Source organism: Sylvia atricapilla, chromosome 2, assembly GCF_009819655.1.
Source record: "Sylvia atricapilla isolate bSylAtr1 chromosome 2, bSylAtr1.pri, whole genome shotgun sequence".
NCBI lineage: Eukaryota > Metazoa > Chordata > Aves > Passeriformes > Sylviidae > Sylvia > Sylvia atricapilla.
Window position 1 is genome coordinate 17,109,491 of NC_089141.1, and position 27,288 is coordinate 17,136,778.

General features: G+C 36.2%; 1 protein-coding gene across 1 annotated transcript in view; it reads right to left on the reverse strand.

Moving 5' to 3' along the window:
* The window catches only part of GBE1 (1,4-alpha-glucan branching enzyme 1), a 137,868-nt gene that overhangs the window by 97,139 nt on the left and 13,441 nt on the right, over positions 1-27,288 (reverse strand). The window contains 2 exon segments of the mRNA XM_066338342.1: positions 6,971-6,989; positions 6,991-7,141. Coding sequence (XP_066194439.1) covers positions 6,971-6,989; positions 6,991-7,141 — 170 coding nt within the window.

Sequence of the window (27,288 nt, forward strand, 5' to 3'; positions counted from 1 at the left end):
TGAGCACTGGAGATGTGCAAGGATGGTCATTTTGGCCTGTCCAACTGAACAGACACCTGCCAAGGGGTTCCAGAGTGTTTGTAAGCACATTCAAGGTTAACTCCTATGAATGGAGTGAAGATATCACTTCTGAACTAACACACTTCAGCAATGGAGTCATTTCTAGACTTCATGCTAATCTATTTGCATGCCATGGCATTTTGTAATTAAAAAAAACCCACCCCCACCCCCCCCCCCAAAAAAAAAAAAAAACACACCAGAAAACAAACCAAAACTGGCATAGCATTGAAAGAAGAAGAAGCAGCCTCCAGTTTAAGAATATTAACTTAGACTTGTATAAAACCATATTGCTACTAAACATGTCAGGGTTAAAAGCATTTCAATAAAATCTGGACAGTTAAACTGAAGCAGGATCACAGCAGAGGAGGTAGAGAAATTAAGTACCATTCATCAGCATATGTATTTTCTTAAACATCATTAATCACAAATATCATCTGTTGTGCAACAAAAGGATAATCTTCCCTAGCAATGTATGGATATGTTGACTTTCAGAGAAAGACCAAACTGCTTTTAAAGTTGCTAGTTGCATTTGCTGGTTGCTGTTTGCATCTTGTTTAAACCCAAGAACTGTCAATCTTTAGTTAAAGAACACTGGAAGACAAATTAAACAAGGCCACACTGACAAAAACAACTATGCCAGACAAATATTCTGGTACCTACTCATTTTACAGCGGAGAGCAAAACAAACACAATTAATTCAGTATTTTATTTAGATGATAGTATTTATCCTGTTTAAAGTATTTGGATAGTGGAGCCAAATTACACATTTTAGCAGAGGGAAAGTATTTACTAAACTATTGCTCAACAGCAGAAGAACTTACATATTAGTAAGATTTAGATGGTTCTTCCCCCTTGGCTTTGCACTGAAGTTTCAATCATGAAAAATAATTAAACAAACACTACTAATATCTACTAGGACCAACATCAAACAAACAACACCTTGGCAATTAAGCAATACTCCTTAAAAAAATGTCTAAACTACAAGCTATAAGACAGTGTCAAGACCCATCTTGAGGGACTTACTCTAAATTCTTTCCATCTTCTCCCCCCCAGATATCTCACCATCTCCATGGCTTCTCATGAAACTCCTTCCAATGGAGTTACACCTCTTGATCCAGAGAACAAACTTTACCATATATGTCAGGTGATGAATACTGAGCAAATTAAAAGTTAAAATTAAAAGCAAAAAAAGTCTTAGGCCCAGTTTTATAAAACTCCTCCAGGGGAACCTGCAGGGAGTTAATCATGTTCACCAAAACCACTGCATTCTTACAATATTAAGAAAGGTTCTCATGACCTCTACTAAAACCACATCTCTTCCCTCCTTCAGAGAGGGAATAGTTACATCTGTCTACCTATTTAAATATCTCTGCTCTCCACAGACAGAATTGATAATTCTGCCCAAGTTGCCTGAACTTTCCCCTTCCCCTGCCAGCAATGCCAGATGCTCCTGTTAATCCCTCCTGTTCCCAGCCACAGTCTGTGACTGCAAGCCCATGGCTCATGATTTAAAAATAAGTGCAAAGCAATACCCGTCTGCCCCAGATGGTCCTACTTAAACCCACTGTTTACTAATTACCTCTGGAGAGGAGCTCACTTAGAAAGATTATGACAGAAAACATTGCTTTGTATTAATGCCAGAGGCATAAAGAACACAGAACACCCTGAAAACTGAAGATTCCCTTCAAAGAGAGAGTGGCTCATGCCTCTCTCAGATTTGCTGCTTGATTTTCTGATTTTTCTGCAAAACTAGCCAAAAATGCCTGAGGGAAGAAAAGAAATAAACAAACTCGACTCATTAACAAGTGATTAGTAGACTATTATGAAGATGAAAAAGAAAAAGTCAAAAGAAATATCTTAGTTTGAGAACAGAGTCTTCAAAGATTCTACCAACAACTACAAAGAGGAAAAGGCTGAGAAGATTACCAGCAGTTCAAATAATCAGCTGAATAGGTATTGGGGAAAAGGACACCATCACAGAATACGCATAAGCTATACACAAAGGCAAAAGCTTCTGTACAAAAAAAGTTCAAGCCTCAGCTATCACTTAATCCAACACAGAAGTCATCTTTGATAGCCTGATACCTTGTTTTGTCTCATCTCTGTGATTGGATCTTCCAGCCAATTATTTAAACATTACACCTACCTCAGCAACAGGAGGCACAAGGGAACTTCTTTCTCAAAACTACACCCTTATACGCCAAAGAATATAAAGTGAGCTTTAATGTAGAACAGAATTCAGAGCTATAAAGGTTTGCATTCTACCATTTGTGACAAAAACTCAATTTAAATGCATATTTCCAGCTAAATGACAATTTGAGTGACTTCCTGTTCAATCTCCTGGTTTTGTTTTTACGTGGACAAGGATATAGCCATACACCTCTGAGGCTCATGCCTGAGCTTGGCGTTTCACACAAGAAATTAGTACTTCTCACAGAGGAAAGGAGTTGCTCTCGCATATTAACCAAACAATTGGCCTCATCCAATAGAAGAACTGTAATTGTTTGTTCAAAAGTGAAAAAAACCTTTATAACCTCAGGCTGAATACCCAAGTGAAATCAAATCTCTTATAGCAATTGTATTTCCACATACTTTGTGATCAACTCAAGACACCTAAAGAGAATATAGTTCAGCAAGCACTCAGCATCCTTGAAGAAAGTCTGTCAGGCAAGTAGCAGTTCAGACAAGGGAAAGAGCATCAAAATCCCAGTCCCCAACAAGATACCTGCATTCCACTTGATTAGAATATGAAATCAGAAGATAACTGGAGAGATTCTCCAAGGACATGATTCTGTTCTACACGGTGGCCAATTAGGTCTTCCTCGCCCCACGTTAATAATTTTCAAAGCAGATCACGTTAATGATCCTGCTCTTGAGCTGTTGGAAATTGGGCAAACAGCTCAAACATTGACATAAAATAACTGTCATTACTTCTCAGATAGGATGTTTCCCTGTATATTAGTGACACCTTATATTACAGTCATCATCTTCACCCACAGAAATATAACATTGTTTGACTTTACTCATTAAACTTAGGTATTTTTCAACAAAAATCCTGGAAGGAAGCAGTAAGAAATTCAGCAGGATATCATGACAGCATACCTAGAATCCATTTCAGTAAAAATCTGGAATAAAAACATTCTGCTAAATAAAGTTTTTAGTCAGCTGTCAGATATCCAAATTATGAAGTACAGTGCCTTAAGGTACTCTCTTTCCACTCTGAAGGGATCCTGTCAGAGTTTAAATAATTGACAAATATCCTCCCAGAACCAGCTATCCTACCCTCCTTCCACTGTCCAAGCAGAGCAGAAACTTTCCTCTCCGGTGCAAGAAAAAGGAAGCAAAACCCAAACCAAACCGACAATCCAGACTGATCAGTGTTTTAGATCAATGTTAGCTGGGAAGGAGGAAAGGGAAGACAATTAAAGGAACAGAAACCACAATATAACAATGCATTATAGCAAATGCTGACTTCCAAATTAACATATGCATACTTACTCTCAAGCTTTTTAAAACCAGCTTTCTTTTTAAAATCAAGGAATTGTTTACAGATACCCCAATGAGCCTCTGCATGACCAAGTACAATGGTGAATGTTCCAATTCCCAGATAAATTCCATGAAATATATCCATTCCATAAATTCCAAATACTCTCAAAACTCACAGTTCAGTGACTTATTTTGAAATAGTCAATTGTAAAGCAGCAATAAATTGCCAGCAGTCATCAAGTTCCCAAGCAACAGAATACACAAATGAAATACTCAGTGTTATCACTGAGAAGTTTTGAAGGAGCTATAATGTTGATAGTGCCTCTACTATTGGAAATTCAGCTGACTAATTGCCTCATACACTTGATTTACTGAGACGCTGAAAGTACTAATTGACAATCTTAATGTTTTTGGATGCTCATTTAATACTTCTTAGATAGATAAAGCATCATACTAGAACACCAACAGATACAATACTTTTTCTCTCAAATTATGGAGTTTTAAAGAGACAAAAACATCTCTGAAAACATTGAGATTTTCTTAAATTCTGTTTTTCATTCTCCAATCCACTTGCAGATTTGTGTGCTATTACTAGTTTCTAGCTTTCTTTTTTCCCAAAACATAGTGATATTAAGAATATTTCTATAAATTGGAGCTATCCCATTCATTACAAATTTCTCAGAATAAGGTATAAATACCATAATTTGGGTCAAAATACCTTCATAGCAAAGCTTTTATTGTCTGTTATAAGGCATAAAAGTCATTCACAAAAAAACTCCATGTACAGGACTGAGGCTTCATATGCACATAATTACAGAAGTAAATTATTCATGTTTATCTTACACATAATTCATAAAAAAGACATTATCAACTATCAGCTTAATTATAAATTTGGAGAAAAAAAGTTCAAAGTCTGTACACAGCCTATACTTGCCATTTTCATTTTTTCTAGTTCTTGATCCTCAAAAAACCTAAGATGAAATAGCAGAGACAAATACTTCATGTCTTTACATCAAATATTAGGATATTCTCAGCAATACCAAATTATTAAGGAAAATACTGCTATCCATCTCCAAAAAAAGCATGAATTAACAGTTTTTATGTTCTATACCACCCTATTTCAGTTTAAAAACTAAAGAGCTTCTGTCATTTAAGTTCAATGTTTATTTCTTTGTCTAAGATTTCCAACTTGCCCTGACGTGGTTACACTATGATTCTTTTTATAAAAAAGTTTTATATATAAAAGCCTTATTAAAAGCAATCCCAATATCCAATTTAAACACAATATAATCATAAATTTAGACTGAGACTTTAACCTGCTTGAAAACTTAAAGGAAGGTTAAAGGGATTCAGTTTTAATTAAACATATCTGTAGCAATCTGACTCTAAATCTCAAGGTTTTTCAATCCAATTTCTCATGAGAATACCATTCAAGATCATATGAATTGAATGACAATCTTCCATTCCTCCAGTCTTTCCAAATGCACTATTGTCTCCTTTGAGAATGAATACTTTACTACGACTGACTGATATGGGAGAAACATAGTTTTTCCACATTACAATGTTTTTAATTTTTTTCTTATTATTGCCTTATTTCATTAGTGTTTAGATATAACTACTCTAAAATATTAGTCCTAAATTTCTGCTTCATATGATATATTACATCAAATATTTTAAATGAAGTAGGGTTTAGAAAACTATTCCTGTGTTTAGCATCCCTATTCTGGTATACATATATTTCCCCTCAAACTGATAAGAAGCCAATTTACAAGTGATAGACTCTCTTCAAATATTAAAATATTATTAAAAGTCTGGTTTTAATATTTTCATCTCTTAAAATACATATATAAAAAATGTATTCTAATCTTTAGCTGTGTTGAGTAATTTAACCTGCACCTATCCCATGAACACCTTGACTAATGGGTGGGGTTGCAGCAAGTAGAGGAGGGACAAGGAGGAGAAATTTCCTCATGTTTATCCATATAAAATTGACCCATGAAAATAACCTGATCTAGCTGCCTTGCAGTCTATATTGACACACAAATCAGATATCTAGCAGTAGGGAACTATACGTGATCATTATTCAGTGTCGAATTAGAGGACACATCCAATTGCAATATTAAAATGCAAGAACTACACCAACCTATTTATCAATGTCTATTCCAAAAATGATAAGCAGTACTTCAAAAAAGCCACTTTATCACTGACTATGTTAAAAATATCAAACAAGATCATAGCCTCAAAACAGGTGTTGCACTAGCTCTTTGTTCACTTCTGCATCAAAGCAGGATTTTTTTTTTATAAAAACCTTCCTAAACTAAAATTATTTTCCTTTCAATAGTTTCCTCAGACAGGGCTAAGGAATGGTCAGCATTTAGCTTTTTTGTTTAAGAAGGAGTAGTCAACTGTTTCAAAGGACTTTCTTTTTCATATCGCTTCTTTGCAGTACACAATACACCGAACACTCCCTTGATTCAGTATTTTTGCAAAATCAAAGTTGGATAAATAAAACTGCATGCCTCTGAAAGGCAGTTAAATGAAGAACATAATTTCACAGATATAGTCCCTGTTCAGTAAGAATCAGCAACGCAAGGCCTAGTACTCTGGCAGACCTAACTGAAGAGAGTAGAAGTGAAAAGGAAAAACAAAACAAAGCTCTCCAAAACACTAAAGAAAAAGGAGAGCAAGGAATTGCACTGCAGGATTGAAGAGCAATGATGAATGTCACTTGCATCTAAAAATTTTAGAACATAATTTGAGTGCAGCTAGCCTTCAAATAAGAAGCAAATTTATATTTTTGTTTCAAATTCAAAAGGAATAGTCTTCCTGGTTCTCAGAGCAAGCAATGCAATTCCTCCATGTAATACTGCCACCTTCCCATTCTTCTAACATCTTTCCTTCTTCGGCCTCACAAAACCAAGTAGCTCTTCTTTCAGTAATATTTAGTATGATTTTAGGCTACCATTTTCCAGCAGAGCTTTTGTCTAAACTCTCAGGATGGGTGAAATTCTCAAGGGCCTTGGTCCTTAGTTGTTTACGTTGTCACTGTTGCTTGATCAGTAAAAGAAGATGAAGCAAATTATTCCACTGATATTTCTGCTTCTCAGCATATAGTTTTATAAAAATCTAGTTATAAAGCTTTAAAAAGAACTTCAGGAAGTTTTGATACAGCCGCGAGTTGCATGTTGATCCAGTGTGACATGAGTCATTCCTTTGGGGTATTAAAAAAATGCATAACACTGACCATGCAACAGAAATACTTCTTCATAAGCTACTGCAACATAGAGGAAAATATTATTCATTTAAGCCATGACAGACCTTTTTTTACTATCAGAATTTCATCCTTGAGACAAGGTTTTCTTTAAAAGAAGAGAATATTGTTGTAAAGCATTGTGCAGGGGAGAAGAAATTTTTCAATACTTACTGAAGTCACCTGCAAGAAAACACTGCTTCTGCTCCTGGTGCCCACTCTTTGCAGTATATTCCACCATCTGCAAGTTGGTTAACTCCAAAGGTTTTGTAACTTTTCGTAAATTTATCAAGGCCGCCTTCACTTTCCTCAATGTTCTTCAAGTGGTTATAAAACAGAGAATACCTTGCAATGAAAACAGAGAACATTTTTTAGAAAGATTAGCAAGTGTCTCCCTTACATTAACAAATGTAAAAATGAAAAAAAAAAAAAAAAAAAAGAAAAAATTAAATGAACACACTAATATGAGATTCACTGCTCTCTACTGGAATAGAAAAAAATCAATACAAACTATTCAATTTTTTCCATGGCTGTCACACAGTCTAAAAATTGTAATCTTTGTGTTTGCCAGTGTTTTCTCTACTTCTTTACAGGACATTTTGCACTTTCAGTCTAAAACTACAACTCCTGATTGGCAGCCAAGAAATCCCAGTATTACTACACAACAGGAGAACTTCACACTCTGAACAGCCTAGTACTTTTCCTTCCATCTTATTAATATCAGACACAGGCCTCCTAGGGAGAGCTGGATAGGCCTTGCCACATCTCTCACAGCCAGTTTTAATAGACAGACAATCTCAGGCCATTGAAAAGTTTGCAGTACAGCATGTCAGCTATGGACAAACCCATCTGGTCCTTGCAGACAAGGGCTCATTAGGCAACCTCTTTACAGAAACAATCAGCAAGACTTGCAGTCAGTCCCTGACACTGCAACAATTGGGAAAAATTACAGCTTCATGATAGTAACTATTTGGACCATTACCCTACTTACACCAGTAGGAACTGAAATGCCCTAAACCTCTACCATAAAACTCTCCTTGTAACAGCTTAGAGTATTTGATATATTTTGTTATTCTTCTCCAAGTAAGTTTCTGGAATTGATGGTAATATTAGGTGTACAATATAATCAAGAGAATCAACTTTGACCCCTAAATTACGAGCGATTTTGTGCAGAAGCACAGCTAAAATATGCAGTTGAGCATTTAATTAATGCTACCTGTACAGGTTTTTTTGGTTTTTTGTTTCAGTAAGACACTCTGAGGCAAATTAGAAATGTGCCTTTACTTTTTGTCTTTTCACAAAAAGTAAAGAGTCTTCTGAAGTGTATAAAAACCAGTAAGAACCCCAGAAAAGCCATGCTTGTCTGCCTTATTAGACTTCCTACATTTTGCAATAGGAAATAGAAACACTAAGCCAGCACTATGGAACAGCACCTTGTTGCTTAAGGAAAAAAAAAAAAAAAAAGCAGCAGTCAGTTTACAGTGCCCAGAACTAAGAACTCTGTGAACTGTTACAAAGTTTTGATTTTTTTTTTTTTGGCCCTTAATTAGTTCAAAGTAGTAGATTAAAATGTCTAATTACTAGTTAAGGAAAACAGCATTACCTCTGTATTAATTTAGAGTACTATGACTACTTTTAAGGTTAATCTCCCAGTGAGTTTTTATTATTTTTTATTAAGAGTGATGATCATCTTTAAAGGGAGAAAGATTTGCAAATGCCTCCAGGATACACTGTAGCAAACACACCCATAATTATTTTTGCCCATTCACCTGCATTATTCTTTTAAAATTTGCTCATGGGTATAATCCTCAGAAGTGGATTACTAACCACTACTGCTCTGATAATCAATTTCCCTTATGTCCTTGAAGGAAAATATTTTGTCAGATTTCCAACTATAAGTGTATTATATTTGTAGAGAAGCTTAGTTGACTGACTTACATTTTAAACAACTGCAATAACAAAGATTTATATAAGGCTTAAATACAGAAACACAGAGCAAGTCACAAATAGCCTCACAATTTCCACATATATCATCTGATCAATTCCAATTACTCTATTTTTGAAGGGTTCTCCTGGGGAAAAAAATAAAACAACCACTCTGGCTTTGAAATTTAAGTAATTCTTTACAATATTGTATGATACAAATATAGTTATATACATACACATTTTGTGTATATATATACTTAATTGGTTAAGGAAAAAAAATACATAACACAGAGAATATTTGGAGTGTTATCTGCAAATCCCTATTTCTCTGCCATAGATAAACTGTTTCAAAATTGCTGCCTGTCATATGCATTACTTCCACCTTGTTCTACTGTGGCTAAAGCAGGATCTGGGTAGCTGCTGTAACTTCAGAGAAGATCTAACTGAAGTAATGAGCTTGACACAGGTAAAACAGAAAAGCGGGTTTTGAAATATGTTATCTAACCAAAATTATTCTTTTTCTCCCCACTCTTGACACAAATACCATGCCACAGCTTTAAGAACATGGTTAGTTGGATATGGTATTTCCCTCCTTGAGTAGAAGGTAAAAGGAGTGGTGAGCTTAATTTTTAAACAAGTCAGTCACAAACCCTTGAAAGCTGCACAAGAAGGAAATGAATCCTTTATTTGCAGAAAAGAACAGCAGGCCATAAAGGACTGAAATCTCAGTGCAGAAAAGAAAAAGGCTACTATTCACTTCACACCACCTAAATATACAACACATGCCAGTGGCCTCCACCTCTCCCTCAACATGATCTCTCCCTAGGAATCAAACCCATTCAATCTCATTCCAAAGAGAAAAAAGCATCTGACTAATTCAGGATTTGAATGTGGGATGGATGAAAATGAACTTTCAGAAAGCAATTATGTGATTCTGTATCTTGGAAAAAAATCAGTAATACAGACATGGTAAACTCCTGATTCTTGTCATAAAAGCACTAAGAACACCCACAGCTTCTATTTTTGTCTTTCAGTAAATTCAGAGTTTAAGCAAATCATGACAAAAAGAGATTGTGGTCTTTAATATATGAAATGATCATGAGTATTATTGAAAGAAAAAGACCACTCTTTGCTCACTTTGCAAAAGGAGTGGTGAGCAAGAGTACATGTTCAATAAATTATTTTTTGGGGGAGAGGGAGGGGAGGCAAGAAAGGGAACATATTAGAGGAATTGTTGAGCAAGGATGTATAATATTTTTACAATAATGGCTTTTTATACAGGACGTGGAACCGACACATCATCACATACATTGAGTAAGAACGCTCCTTCTATCTGCACAGAAGCACACTGCTTTAATAGACTAAGTTAATTCAGGTAATATTGCTGCATCACATTGCAGAAATAAAGATTTTTGCAACAACAAGTATTCTCTGTAACTGACTTCAAATTCTAATCTAGAACTATTTTTTTCTTTTTAACCACCTCCTGAGATTATCCAGTAAGGAACTGTAGTTCACTCAAAGCTCACAAAAAACCTCACCAACTCCTGAAATGGATCAATTACTTTTGCTATGAACTATTCCAAAATCTCATCTCAGGAGATGAAATACATTTGGACACAGAACAACATTACTTGTCACAGAAGGCCTTGTAAAACAACACGAAGACCTTGTAAAGCAGCAATTGTAGCCTGTTGCTCTTTGAAGGAAAGGACGATATTCCTAATATATAATAAAGGAAAATATAATAATATATTATTATATATAATTATATATTATAGATAAATATAATATAGATAGATATTATAGAGAAATAACATATAAAATATATAATATAAAGTATATAATATAAAATAATATTATATAATATATATCATATTATTGTATATTATATACAGTGATAGATATAGATAATAATAATAAAATTCCTAATATATAATAAAGGATGAAATTACTAATATTTATATTGTTCACTAATAGCATGTAAGTCTTAAAACCAGAGATCAACACTTGATTAAGACTACATTCTGTGACTTCCTCTTTGACACTGAAAGTTAGGTCATGTTCAGCTATGCGTGTATATACTTGTATGACATATGATAGACTCCGAATGCATTTCAAAAGTGAAAATCTCAACATTCTGGATATGGAAGCGGTCAACCTCAGCATCCAGAGCTGTAAGGCACAACAAAAGACTGACCTCTGCCTTCACACTTTTCAGGTTCTCAGAGACTGCAAAGTGTCTTAAGATTTTGCAATTTCCCGGCATTAACATTGGCACTGATGAGGATTACAAGGTAAAAACTGTACCCAACAGTATGACTTGAAAAGTACAACTATTACCTTTGGGACAAAAACCAATAAACTAAGCAACAAGAGGATCCAGAGAGCTTCTGAACAGAGCATCTGAAGAGACTGAAAGAAGTTGCATGTGAAGTCCTTCACTAGAGGTACAGCAACACACATGTGAGAAGTGTAGGCAGCAGAAGGGAGGCTGCCTACGGTGTACTCCCGGCTCTTGGGGATTTTATGAAAATGCAAGGGGTTTGAGTCCCATATTCATTCATCTAGCCTCTGTTAATAGATCAATGCTTCTTAAAACTGAAATACTGGAACTGTTGTCTTCAGACTTACTGTAAAGATTTCAGTCTTAACATTAGCCCAAGAACACTGAACACCTAGATTGAAACCAAGTACTGCTCCATTACCAAATGCTTTTAAACCAACATTTTTGGCCTCTCCATTATTATTTCAGTGTGAAACACTGGTAATCGTAAACATCACCTGAAACACAGTCACAACAGTCTTTTCCTCTTGTTACATCCATAATTTGTAACACAGCATTGCTTTAAATCCCGTGCTTTATATGCAGCTTTGTTTAAAGCCTTACAATAGAAGTGTAGGAATTGGCTGACTTTCCATAGAAGAAGGATTAAAACATCAAACATGAATTACTATAATGGCTATCCAGTAAACAAGTATCCTGCCAATAAAATAACCTTTCAAGTGAACAGGACAAGATAATATTACATCAGCAGCCACTTCAAGAATTGACATGTCAGGTGAGCACTTATTCCTCACACTTCTATCACTGAAACACCCTCAAATATTTTGTTACAGATACCTATACAATTAAAACTCATACAGTAGAAGTAAAGAGTTGCCAGTTTGCATTAAACTACAATTGCATTACACGGCCTTATACCAGAAAAGAAAGTGTTCTATTTATTTTGTAACTTTGATATACACACACCCCTGGTTCTGCAGTTCTTATAACCACTGAGTTCAACTACTGAACCCACTAAAAAAGTCTCAGGTTTATGTTAAAATTCTCAGCCTCATTATGGAAGATCAGAAAAATAAAGCTAAGCTTCTCCTTCCTCCCCAAAGTCAACTGCTTGATTGAAATAAGACTTTTGGCAGTTTATTGAAGAGTCTGATGGTAAGTCAAAGCACTGAGTTAGAGCTCCACATAAAGCTTTCACATCTTTATTCTTCCAAGCAGAAGAGGTACTAACTCCTTCCTAGCCACCTCATAAAACAACAAAGAGGTATTGCAGTATTTTAAACTTTTAAATCTAACCAGATTAGCTTTAGTTTGTTAGGAATATAAACAGAAACTAATATAACCAAAAGGCCTTGGTAGCACACAAGATACTTTCATTTGAAGAGACTGGTGCTGAACACCAAGATGGCTGCAAAACTTCAAGACATTTCTATGCCTATTCTCATTTTTTTTTACAAAGCTGTTTTTTTTAATTGCAGTTTATAGTACAGTCAGTCAGCTTATTGTAAGACCTGTGGGTGACAACAATGAAATTAATGACTTTAGCCCCTCTTCTGCTTATGATGCTGGTTTAGTAGCTATTCATCTTAAGAATTTGTCTACATCAGCTATTTTGTCATAGTCTATTTCTACAGTATTGGCCCAGTATTAATGCTAATTTATTCATATTCAAAAGACAAAAGCAAGTAGGAGAGACTTTGATAATAGTATCTGGTGTCCATATGGAAAGCCAAATTCTGCAGGTACCAAAGGGAATAGGAAATTAAAAAATACCCAGTAAGGTACTCTCTGTAACCAAATTCTCTATTTTCCAGCAAGTACAAACATTTGAATTAATGTCAATGTCATGGACCACAGTCCATAGCTTTATGGGATTGTTCACAAATTACCTCTTTCTAATATTGCTGCAATCACTTTGAAGATGCAGTTACAAAGACTTTGACTGACACCAAAGCCAGTGCAGAGTCCCTGCTCAGATTAGTGAGGCCCCAGTTCTCATCCTCCCCTTTACTCTGTAGCTGGGTATTCCCTCAATCGCTCATCATTCAACCGATTAGAAAGCAACGGATTGAAGGAAGACTGAAGTAGGAGAGACTAAGCTCTTCCAAAAGCAAATTCCTTTTTGAAGCTTCTTCAGTTCAGTTTCATTTGTCCCTAGTGAAAATATGCCATAACAGGAGCCTTGAGTTTTACTTCATTCTTTTCTCCACGCCCATCACACACTTTTCATTTGGCTATTCAGAGTATTACATAGAATAACCACAGTTAAGGAAAACAGGAAGAAGTAAAGGTGCAGTAAATCTTGGGTAGGTATGACCACTTCAGAACAACAGATTTACTGCATTTTTAACTTTTACCAATTTTATAGTTGATGATTGACTTGCACTTTCTGTGAGCAAGTCCTGTTCCATTCAGGAAATGCTTTTAATACACATTTAAATAGATTAAGGAACATCAACAACATGCAACTCACACAGACTTTGAAGTGTCAAAACAATTCTGAGAGAGACGCTTCAGAAGAAAAAAATAGCAGTGCATGACAATTATAATGATCAAGGAGATGACCACTTAATTTTGCTTTTCTGCAGGTTAAAAGAAAAGTTATTACATGATTCTGAGATCATGATCTGAAGAAGTTTTCCCATAGCTAAATCTGAATTCCCCAAATGTTCTAATTGCTCCATTCACAAAATTGATCACTATGAAGCAATTTGGCTCTCTCCAACATCAGAGGGTATTTAAAACACACTTTAAGCTGAAAACTAAGGCTTCTGCAGGTTGGCCAATGACATTAAGCTCCTTTCAGAAGTAATAAAAGCGGTTCCCAAGTAAATTGAGGATATAGTTATTCCAATAAGGAACTTACACAGTTAAACCATTCAGTTTGTAATTCCTACCAAAACCATGCTTTTTACTACTACTAGAAGACCGTCCAGCAGAGAACTCGTACGAGTGAGCAAGAAAAGCAAAAGCTTGAAAAATAACTTTTCCAAATTTTCTCTACCTGGCAGATAATGAACAACTCCCAATTCTGTTTGGACATTTCATGATTTCAGAATGCTGAGGTAAAGCATTTATGCATAGAACACTAATGTAGTTCACATCTCAAACTAAATGCAGCATCAAAAATTAAGAAATATTTGCTTGGGATAAATAATGCATAATCACTTTCTCTGTTGAAAGCTATTAACACAAGACAAGGCATTTAAATCAGCATCATCTCCTTGCAAAATAATTTCAAGTACAATGACATGCAAGGCAAGCCTTAACAAAAAAGCCTGGTACATAGAAGCATGACAAAAAATGGGCAGAGAAAGGGGAACTACGGATTTTCTTGACATCCTACCAGCAATTTCCAGCAGAGATGTAAAGACCTGTAAGTTGTGAGGTCTAATACAGATAGGTATCATTCCATAGTCTTTTAGTAAAACGATTATTTGTTGCTGACCAGCAGCATCTTCCCTGCTTTAACCATTAAGGTAACATAGTGGCTTTGGCAGCATTTGACAGCTGTAATGTTTTTGCCATCAGCTGCAGAATGAACACACACAGTTCTTGATTCAAAACCAAATGCAGGAGAGATTAAAGGATGTACCAAATGCCAACTTAATGCAATCATTTATTAACAATTGCTCCACCGGCTTATCTAAAAACAATCCCCCTCCCTGCCCACCTCCCCCCACCAATATTTAGAGGCTCTCTTATACGCACTCCTGTTCATCTCTCACCCACTTCAGTTTATTAGAAACACATGGATGCACCTCACAGGGTAAGTATAACAACTTACTAGTGTTTAGAAAGACCAAGAGGCATTTTCTTTCCATCAGAAGCCCAGCAAACTACCTAGAGACATCAATTCCAGGAGAGAAGAACTGTGCATGTATCAATACTTCCTACAAGGAAGCAATTTACTTTAACCCTCTAATGGAATAAAAGGTATATAGTAATTTAAAAAAACAACTGGACAACTAAAGCACACACTCCTCAATGAATGAAGACAAAAAAACCCCAAAAATAAGCCCAAACAAAGAAAAACTGAAAACAAAACAAAAAGACCCACAGACAAACCCCCAAACCTTAGAATACTAAGCTGTGTTAAAACCTCCTGTAATGGCACAGTTATGTATATTCTGTATCTGCTAAAGCACTCAAGACAGCTTCCCTATCACGAGGGCACAGTCTAAATAAGACAGCAATTACAAAATAATGAGAGTTCTATTTATTTTTTCTCTGCATGTAAGGAGACAAATTTACCAGGAGCATACTTCATTTATTTAGGTGTAGGATTTCTTCATTTAATAGTCATTGTCTCACTATTCCTCTGCTAAACAGTCTTTCTTATGCATGAATTGTACACTAAAGCCCCTCTTTTTTAGCTACAATAATCTGCTTCAGTGTTGTGCCAATATCTGAAGTTGATGGAGTTTCTGGAATTAATGTAACTACACAGTAACCCCATCACATCTGAGCAGAAAGCTGCAGAAACGCAGCGACAGATTTTCTCGAAATCAGCAGAGTAAGGCTGCGTAAGCTCATGTTTCATATTACACAAGAGAAAATAAACTGAAAGGTCAGTTGAACAGTTACAGCATTGCCCTTTTCCAAGGTAATCAGCAGAGCATGTAGCAAAGACGTGAACATAAGCGTGACTGGAAGGACAGTAGCTGATAAAGAGGCTCCTGCTGCCAAAAGTAGTGGGACAAGACACTGCTCTCTCTGACTGTCGATGAGTGGGGCACACCGCACACCTTACTTCACTAACTCTGATTTATTGCTTTACTTTGAAACTGTGCTCTTGCTAAACATTCAGGTTTCCACATTGCCAATAAAACACTAGAAAATGTAACACTGAGCATTCATCACATTCATGGGTAACCTACAGGAAAAACATAATTATTCATTTGTTTGCAATATGGACACAACTGAGTCAAAAATTCACCTGGTTTATTAATGCATATTTATTATAAGTTCACAAATTCTTCTTGTTATTCAGTATTATTTAACTGGAAACCAAAGATTAGATTTTCTCCCCATGCTAAAAGCACCTTATTTTTCTTTTTCTAAGAATATTTATTAGTGGAATTTATTAGTGGAATATCCAAAACTCTTTCTACTCATCATATCAACAAATGCTTAAAAGCACCTTAATCAGGAAAGAACTCAGATGTTTTGTTTACCAGAATTACTTTTAAGGAAGCTGTAAAACTTACCAATCCCCAATTGACTCCACTGCTAGCTATTGCTAACAGACCACCTTTGTGTTAACAGAAATCAAAGTCTAGTTTGGGGGAAAGGGTCAGGGGTTACTACAGCACTTCTACAGAGCTGCAATCAAAACAAAGCAGCTGTGCAAGAGACCTCAAGGAAAAAACAGAATTTTTGTAAAAATTATTTGTAATTCCCCTCTTGGTGGTGAAGTGTTATTAATTCCTACACAACTTCCGTAACCTGGAATCCCCAGTTGGTACCATTTCTAAAACATTCACTTGTGCATTGAGAACCAGCTCACAAACCTCCTATGTGTTGTAAAAGCCCTGCACAGTGACAAAATAATAGACTTCAACAACCCTTTAATTTTGTTTTAAAGCTGATTTGTATATTGTGGGTTTGGGATTTTTATTACCTTGCCACAGCAGCAAACATAAGACACAGGTTTCTTTTCAAACTCGGATTTCAAGTCTGCTGCATTAGTTTGACTTCCATATCAAAAAGCTGCAAGTAACATTAACTGCAATAAATGAAGCTCAACACGAGGCTAAGGACTTATCTAAATAAATTCACAAGAAAATAAACCTGAAAGTTTTATTTGTCTACCAAACAGAAAAATCTCTTAAATCAGAAGTCAGAACTTGTAATTTATTTGAAATAAAACACCACATATTCCTCAGACCCTTTGGCAGAAACACGATGGAGTAAGAATTGTTATTTGAATTCCCTGACAAAAAACTGCCCAGCTGCTCTAGCTACAGCTTTATTGCTCATTTCCACAATTCTTATTTTATCTTCCTTAAAAATATGCTTTTGAGAACCTAAAAATAAAGTCATGACAACATGGATCAGATCAACAGCTTGTATATTCAAACTATTGTATACGTCATTATCTGAAAGATATGTTAGAAACGTAAATAAAAATTTGCATCCCTGATAAATATCAAACAAACATAACCTCCCCTTACTACAGGATTGTTTCTTTGTCAAACTTGAAGCAGATTTAAATGGACCGCCATCTCAAGAAACTGGCAAAAAGATGGTTTGAGAAAAAGTACCTATAGCAACACCTGGCTTCTTTAGTGCCTTTCCAAACCTTTCTCCCTGTAACAATTTTCCTCTCCATAAACCTACAGTATTCCACCTAATTAAAAAACTCCTTACATTCTATTAGTTTTAGTATGTGCAAGTACTCCTGCATCATCTAAAAGACATGATTAGTTTTCTTTTCGCCATGCACAAGCATATACTCTCAATCCCTCTGTCATGCACACAAATATCCTGCTATTGCAGGTTTCCTCCTGGCCTTTAAGTGTTTCTCATCATCCACTTTTCACTTACCTCCATATCTTATCATAATAAACAAAACTTCACAGTACTCCAGGAGAGAAAACCCTGCATGAGATTTTTACCCAGCATCAGAGCTAGAAAAACAAGTATTAAACATGGAATGAGAAGGAAGGACTACTGCTTTTCTCACTGAGCACTGTGGCAGCTTTGATGAGCCACCCCTGCTCTGCTCAGGGAGTGTTGTCTCTGCAGCCTTGGGAGCTGCGGGGCTGCTCACACAGAGCACACACTGGACTCCCCCAGCACGCCTGGGGAAAGCTGCCTTTTGACAAGATCCTTTTAAAGGAGAAAAAGTCATCTCTAGTGACTGGAAAATAAGGGTATTTGGGGTGGGGGAGGAACACCATTATCACACCAGCTCTGGTCACCTCACCACAGGCCACTGCACAAACTTTCCTAATTCATAACTTCTTTCATTGCAGACAGGAACAACAAGGGAAGCCAAGCACTCCAACATTGATACAGTCCACACTGCCAAGGCAACATAGTTTACTGTCAATGTACTAGAAGCATAATTAAAACTTGTGTGTCTGAGAAATGTCTGTAACTAGTCCCAGACAATCAAGTCTATCCCCAGAAGACAAGAAGCAAAAAGCAAGTAATGTTGCTAAGGGCTGCTGGGAGTAGTTTATGCAACAGTTTATGTCATTTACGGCCAAGCATTTTCAGGGTGCAATCTAAACACTTTTTTCCAGACTTCAGTGAGAATGAATACCAAGACAAGAAGTAATAGTCATTAACTAGTTTGTATTGTCCAAAAAAGGTAAACATCAGATTCTCCGAGTTGTTATACTGAATATTTTTAACCTTTTACAGAAGACTTCAGGTTTTACATAGTCTGGCTATTGTGAAACATCAAGGTACCGAATCTCTTTGACATAATCTCTAATCTGACTAAAACTATATGATTTGCTACATCACTCGAATCTGTTAAGCATGTAACTGCAGAAAAAACAGTGCCTAGCAGCTGTTGGATTCATCTCACAGAGCCCTTCCACATGATTTAAGCTCCTAAGTACATATGACATGACTTCCAAGACACCTCCCTTCTGATGGGATTGTAGCTGTATTGAATATTAGGGAGAGCCCAATAATTTTAGACATCATTTACTTTGCAGACTCCAAGCACATGAGTCTTATCTACAACGTGATTTGTCTGTCACAACATTAGAAAACTTATGATTCAAATTTTGAATTGCTGTGACTAAAGAAAATTGCAAACAAAAGACAGGGGAGAGTTTTAACTAGTACTTCATTACTATGAAGATTCAGATTTCTTAAATTGAAGGCAAACTCAAGGCACATGAAGACAGTGAAGTTTACAGCAGAATTTTAATATCTGATGTGATGAGGTAACTTGGGACACAGAGAAAAATCACTTGCAGCAATCCAAAGCAGAACTACAACCTTAGAAAGTCTGGCACTGACAGGGTTAGTCATCCTGATACATTGCATTGCAGGTGCAACTAGTCTTACTATGAGGCACTACCGGGAAAATTTCAGAGATCACAGAACAAACCCTTATCTAATACTAGGAGTTAAGAAATAGAAGATGTACAATTTATTTAGTAAGTAGATAAAATTGTTTTTCTGCAATTTCAGATTCATCTTCTCTGCTTAAGACTATATGCACCTTTTAAAACAACTACTTAAGTTAGAACCATCTTTCATATAAAAAGAATTTAGATATAAGCTTTAGATATAAGACTTTGTTTATACAAAGTCTTTTTTGTAGAAAATTAATATGACTAAGCACTCACTACAGATAGGTAAGCTTAAACAGCAAATAGGTTGAGCAACATAGCAATGGACTATATGTTGGACAGAATTTCCCTTTTAGTAATTTTCCACTCATTATGACATTCTTATGACTACCTAGTATTCTTTTATTTCCCTTTATAAAGGAGCTTAGACAATTTGCACTGGCTGATCTGCTTGAAAAAGATGTATTTTAAAGTGTCTGTCCTTAAAGTACAAAATAGAAAAAGCAGTGTGCTAAAGTCTTGATTGAAAAATATAAGTATGTATATGACTATCTGCAAATCTGATTGTTTACATCCCCTCTCCCACCTGAAACTCACGTAACAAAAAATAAAAGTAATAGCCCTTTTACTGGAACTAAGCCTAGAAAATACTACTAGCTCAAATTTCCAGCCTGGACAGCTGCCAAAGAAAAACCTATAAGCTGAAGCCAAGCAGGACAACAGGTTAGTCCCAAAGCTTCAGCCAGCACAGCCCTCTTATTTGAGGTCAACTTGATATGCACTAGCACAAGGAAATAACAAAGCAGAAAAACCATGAGCCAAAACTGAGTATTCAGAGGTTTTTAGGAAATTACCCTCTTCATTTATGAGTTACATATAAAGAATAAAGCTGCTAATAATAACACTAATACTTTCAAGGCATCAAGGAAGAAAAACAGTATTATTAGCAATGCAAGGAATTAATGTGTTTATTTTTTCATCACATTTTATTATTTACATCAGAGTAAATAAATGGCTATTTATTATTCCAGAAATAAATATATAACTTGTAAACTGTATTTAACCCTCCCAAAAAGCCATACTTAAACTTTTCCTTCTACTCTTGGAGAGCTTGAACCCACATTCAGCTTTTACAATGCTACACATACATTACCATCTTCAGCATTATTTTCTAGTCTTTCTCCCCTAATACACACAGTTTGTGCACTGCCAGTTAAAAGTTTTTTTCAATTGTCATCTGAACTGGTACTGGATGAAAGATTTGCAAGTAAAACATATGCAAAAAATTGATAGGAGGTGCCAGCTAGAGAGAAGAAAATAAATTATTCTCTTAGGACCAGGGCCCCAGAGAGGGTGCAGAATCTCTGTTCCTGTAGATTTGACATGCAAGAAAAGAAAGCCCTGAACAATCCAGTTCCAATTCAACATCGACCGACTCCTGAGGAGGAGGCTGAGACACAAACAACATTAGAGGTCCCCTTCCACCAGAATTGTTCTCTGAATATTTAGTACTTCATAGCTACTGCTGCTAGACAGTTCTGCTTTAAAAACAAAACAAAACAACACAACAACAACAAAAAAAAACCCTAAAAATACCACAAAAAACATAAGATATATAAAACCAACAATGGAGATCATGACAGAAATACTGCAAGTACTGCAAATGCCAAAGCAGTCTAATATATCTTGGATTCTGGCAATCACATACACCTCCCCTAAGCTTGCATTAATGTTCTTTGTTTTTCTGTGTCTATGCACAGAAGAATTCCACAGGGCTAAAATACACAAAAACATAGGAAAAAAAGGCCCAGCTACTACCTTGAAAGTAGTTTAGCATCTGTCTTCCTTTGCAAAGGACAAAACATACCTCTACATCACCAAGGAGGGAGTCAGACAGTTTAATTCATTGCAGTGTTATGGCCAGAATTAGCGTAATGCCACACATCATGTAGCCTCTTACACAGCAAAGAGCTGTTAATATGTACTTCCCTTATTTTTAAATCTGACGGAACACTGAATTCTTATAGCCCATCATTCATTTACTCTAAGAAAAATTCATACTTATTTGCACTTTTTTTTTTATCTGAGTATTTAGTGCCTTCAAGAATGTGCACACTAAATGAACTCTTAATTTCTCTAAAATGTTAAGCCACAGAATGGGTGATCGTGTGACAAAGTTTACAGACAGCTTTGCTCAAAAGCCCTGGTGTGGTGTCCCAATGCACCACATTACACAGTACACCTGTATTTGGTTAAAAGCTTCCAGCAACACACCAGACAGATCAGAGCCTCACAGTCCTTTAGTACAGGTCAGACATGCAAACACAGCCCAGAACCACAGCCTCTCTCCCAAACCGGTAACATCACACAGCTCAGGAAGTGATGTTTCATGCCCCACATGGAGCAAAAGCTCATTCAAGGTTTCCAGCATAAGATGTACATCTCATGTGAGGAAGAGAATAAGCAGGGTTCAAATTGAAATGTTCTTTTTTCCTTACCAGCACTGGAATGTACGCCTGGACATGGCAGTGGGGCTGAACGGCACGATTTTTAAGGTCTTTTCCAACCCAAACCATTTGATGATTTTAGGAAATACAGTTGAAAAAACCCAAATTTTCAACTTGCCTGAGAGCTTCTTAAGGGAAGCTTCCTAAGTTTATCAATTATTCCTAATCAAGCATAAATTTTCAGGTTGCTTACTGAGGTAAAATACACAAAAACTAGGTTCATGAAGGCATAGTCAGTATATGTAACGAATGATATGAAGAAAAAGTGATCTGGACTGTATTAAGGAGTCCAAACCAGCAATTCATCCTTCTTTCTAGTATTAAAAGAGTTGCTAGAACTGCATTATGTATAAACTTGTCTTTGGGGGAGGCTCACATCTGTTCTCCTACAGAGATCTCAACTTGCACATGATACAACAGCTCCATGAGACCCTTTAACAGCACACAGGACCTACTCAGCTTCCCCACCAGCACTCCCATTTAGTTCCTCAGGCTCCCAGCACTTTCCAAGTCCAGGACAAGCAAAAAAGCAGGTCCCACAGCTAGACCCTGACCTGTTCTTTGCCCACAATTCTCCCTTTTGGCAAGACTTTCCTCCCCCCCTTCACCTCAGTTTGGGGAAAAGGCAGGCTGGGAACTTGCCTAGTAACAGGGTAACTTTTCTTCATAGAGGTCTCAAAACGAGTCAAAGTGTCCATGATACAATTTTATGAATTTGACATTTTAAATAGCTCACACATAGCCAAGACGCACAAGAAAAAAATCCAAAACGAAACCAACCTATGAAAACAAAACAAAACCCATTGTGCTAAAAGTTTAAGGTACCTTGAAGGGAAAAGCTGTTCTTTAATTAGCTCATTATTTACAAATGAAATTAGGGAGCAAAACAGGTAAGCACTTTTAAATTATGCATTTTGGCACAGTAGATGCCAGCAAACATGAATTACAATGAACATGATATGGTAACCTTTTACTAAAGCAAACAAAGCAAGGTCTAAATTTTAAAACTAAATCTCACTGCTGGTTTACTTTGGTCACTTTCTAGACCAAATTTCAGTATCAAGCACCCTTCATTTTCCTTTAAGAATAAATTTCAGTAGCAACTTGTTGCTGGGGGGTTTTGTTTGTTGGGTTTTTTGGTTGCTGGTTGGTTGGGTTGTGGTTTTAGCAGGAGGGTGATGGGAAAGCAGCACTTATGGGGGTAAAATGTAATAGAAATTATCTCAGCCTGCTTAATTATTGATTTGCTATTTTGTTTGTTCTCCCAGAAATAAAAATAAACTTAGTACCAGTTTAGTTTGCATCAAGGACAGCTATTCTAGGACCATTCAATGAACTTCAAACTTTGCTTACTGCTAGAGTTCAAAAAATGCTCTCTCCTTCAACAGTTCATAGATAAATTCAGAAAGGGGAAAAAAAAACCACAAAAACAAAAAAACACCCACAAAACCTCACTCCCAAAAGTCACAGAAAATAGACTGGCACAAACAGTGTCCTCCATCAAATCCATGAATAACACACCTTGAACAGAGCTGAGTAGCCAAATAATCCCATTTAATTAACAATTTTGAAAACTGAAGAACAAATGCTGCCACAATTTTAGTTTGCACTTGTAATCTCCTTTATTCTTGACTTGTATGACTTCATGCCATCACCTCCACACAAACTGAAAATACCTTCTACTCCCTCAGCCCTGAGGTCACCTGTGAGTGTTCAGGAGTTTGCATGAAGAGTTTCAGTAGTATGCAGTATATTACAACAAAATATTTCACTGTTAATACAATGTGTTATAACAATGACAGAATCAGACAGATTTTGTTCCACAAGTACTTTTATTCTGGACGTTTACAACTCAGATACACCATAGACATCACAGGAACAATAAAAAAACTGTTCTAGATTACTACCAAGAACAAAAGTATTTGGCTATCAAATTTCTATCTTCCTAAAATATATTCCTTTATTTTGCAATTAATGCTCTGGAGTGAATGCCCTCCACCACCTTGTAAAGTAACCCAACTGCTGTATTTTTTCAAAAGAAAGATTTATATTATTAGTCTCAGAATCCTAAACTTCTCAAATAGCATGAAGTGCTGGCTTACACACCCACAATACTTACTCCAGATTGCTCCATGTGTAAAAGAACACAATAAAGGCTTACAAGGAAATTGTTATCATGGCAGGCAAAAGAGCAAACACAAGATGTGATCTTCTGCATTTTTTAAGATTTGAAAACACAAAGTTTGTATATTTTATCCTTTTATAATATTTGAATTCAAGATACCTTTGCAATAATCACAAGAGTCATGCATTGTCAGAAATGTATTAATGCCTTGAGAGGCTACCTAAGACAGAGGCCAGACACTGTTAAAGGAATAAAGAAGATATTATTAAAAAGGCCTTTAAAGGATACACCTTGGGCAGTACCAGAGCCTGGCTGAGGCTACACCCCAGATGGACATTGGATCACATGTTTTCACACTTTTGTAAGTTTTGGTCCATTTCCATACTGGGGGTAATTGTCCAATTACAGCTTCAGGTTATGAAGTCCCATCCTCCCAGATTGCTCTCCAACTTGCTGTTGTTTAAACTTTTTGGGCCTGAAGCTGCAACGGTGTCCTTGGTTCTGGGGCTGGAAAAGGATTGTTCTGTCCAAACTCTGAAGAAAACTTGCTAACACTTTGTATGAAGTTCAGAGTTATATACCAATGCAGTACATAATCTGGAAAATATACAAGCTAAAACTTAAGACATCAGTATGATGACATGATTTTTGTTGGCTGGGTTTTGGTAGGGTACAAACATTTCCATAATATACAGCATTCCCTGGAGTACTGACATGATCGTATCCAAAACAAATTGCATCATGAATAATACAGAAGCCATTTTCTTAAGATTTGACAGTTAACTGTATTTCCAAAAATCCAACAAAAGGCACTTGCATGGTTTATCTACTAATAAAAGTTCTTTGTCATATCTAGTCAGGATATCAGAACACCGAGAATTAGTGAAGATTCACACTGAAAGGTGCCATTATTTCACCTGAAGGTTGATAGCCATCTTGCTCATGTAGACACATGATACAATGATGCAATTATTTAAGCTCCCTGCATTTGGCCATCTCCCTTGTCAGCTATCACAGCAGAGCACAAAGGAACTAGCAGGCAGAAGCAATAATTCCCCACAAAAGTTATTGAGATTCATGTGATCTGCAATTACCATGTCACTGCAATAACCATCATGAAAGCAACACTACAGGTTGCAATTACAACTTGCTTGCTCCAGTCATCTTATGACCACCCTAACAATTATCTAAAAACCCTACCCAGACAACTCCATACCACACCTTCCCCTTCATAGCTGGAGAACAGAACACAGCAGAGTCTGGAGACACATTCTGAAAGAGATGTAATCCAAGCTTTCATTACAACCTTTAGAGCTTGTCTGCCAATTGGCATTTTCTATTTCTTCTTCGGCTGCCACATTTACCTTGGCTCTCAAAAACACCCACATCCTTTAATTTCATTTTTGTTGAGGTAATGGGAGTTTTAAAAGTTGCACAGTGTAGTTATTAGCTAAATTAGGAATTCAAATTTATATTACAGTAGCCACTTTGTGTGTACATGCACGTGAGTGTATGAAATCCCACTGCATTCATCCAGTCCCAAATTTGCTTTGGCTACATTATGAATGGTAGAAGCAGCAAAGTATATTTGAGTTTATGGTAGTATGTGCAACTGTACCCTAATATTTTATCCTCATCATGGCACCAGCTATACAGGCTTCCAAGTCAACATGAGTTTTGAAACACTAAACTTATAATCTGATATCCTACACGGCAACTGTAACAGACTAGCTTGTTTGCTGGGGATAGACACAATTTTAATACTGTTTAATAAATAGCTCTGTCATTTAAATAAAGTCATACGTGTAACCTGTATTTGGCAAGATCTATCACTGTAAAACCTCCCCACTTTATTCCACATCACAAAGGAACCTTTCCTGAGTCCACCTGTCAAGATCACAACTTTCTCTTTGCTTTGATCTCCTCATGGTTTCTTTCATAATTCACAAGTGGATCATTTGATGAAAGAATATCAATATAAACAGCAGGAAAAAAGAAAATCTTAAGCCAAAGCTTTTAGCCTGGGAAATGATACATTCATTGCCAAAGTACATGTACAACAGCACTTCCATCTCCACTGTTTCCTAGATGCCTCTTTACATCTTACAGGCCATTAGATTTTTACCAGGTAAAAAGTTCATATCCCACTGAATTTTGAGGTTTCTACAATGCCTCTTGTCTTCTGAAGGGGAAAGCAAACCACAGCAGGAACACCACCCTGATGAAGCACAGCAAGATCCAGAGAACTCTCAACTGGCACTTTTCAACACCTTCCTATCTTCTCCAACAGAGCAGTTCATACAACTTCAGTCTTGGTCAGCCCACTCTGCACAAAGCTTAGAAGCCAGAAAAGTAATTTACAAGCTGCAGGGGATGGAGTGCTTTCTTTACACTGACATTGAGAATCAAAAACTTCAGCAAAATAGATTCAGAAAGCTAATCTACTGCAGATAGATATTTAAAAAAACAATAACAACAAACAAACCCCTTCTAGTTTAAAATAAAAATACCCATACACCTGAAAAATCCCATGGAAATACACCACTGCAAAGTACAAAAAACATTTAAAAAAAAAAAAAAAACAGCCACAATTACTGTTTATGCCTATGTCTGTTACAGTTCCCTGGCCACAAGAATTATTATCCTTGAAAAAATAAACAAAAAAAACACCCCAAAATAATAACAACAAAACCCCAACAACTTACCCTTATTCTTCTCCTACTCATCACTTCAGATATATCCAAGATCTATCACATCAGATATATCAAAGCTAGGGTTTGCAACCATCAGATTAAAATTATGTTTCTCTGTGCCAGAAAGAAGCAAGTGTTAGCTTCCAACCCACTCCAAAGAGGTGGTAACAAGTTTAATTTAGGAATTTTAAGGCTTTATACCATTGTTTCTCTAATACAGATCTGTCTTATCTTGCTCTAACTAGCAACTGAAAATACCAGGAGTAATGCTACCAAAAAAAAATTCCCCTCAACACCAAAAGACAGGACAAACTGCTTCTGGTCTTTATTCTTCTGCTTTTTCTCAACTAGTTCATCACTGTGGCAATTCATGGAAAACCAAAGGGAAAAAACATATACTTGTTCAACTCAACAATATCTATGCATTGTCTGGTATTTAAAAACACTGTAACAGACATGACTGTAAGCACCATGTTGTCTGACATCTATCATGGATTAATATTGACAAAATGAGTGCCAGAAAAAGGTTCCAGAGGCTAAAGGCCTTCCACCTTCTGACAAATGCCTGAATTTCTTACAGTTCCTGGCAGACAATCACACAGTCTAAGAAAGAGAACCAAGAAAAGCTTAAGTAAGAGAATAAGAGAACAGCATACATACACAAAAAATAATATTGACCCACTTAGCACATCTGTTCTTTTGAACAAGCAAAGACTAGACATACAAACCTTAGTTTAGAAAAAATGTCAAAAGAAAACCCCAAAACCAGTACAGTTTACTACTATCACACTGCTTTCCTTCACACAGACTAAACATGGCTTGTATTAGACAAATGTCATGAAGTATTTAATAAAAATCTATCTGCGGTGAAATCTCAGTGGCATTTTTACAGTTATTTAAACAAGCAATTAC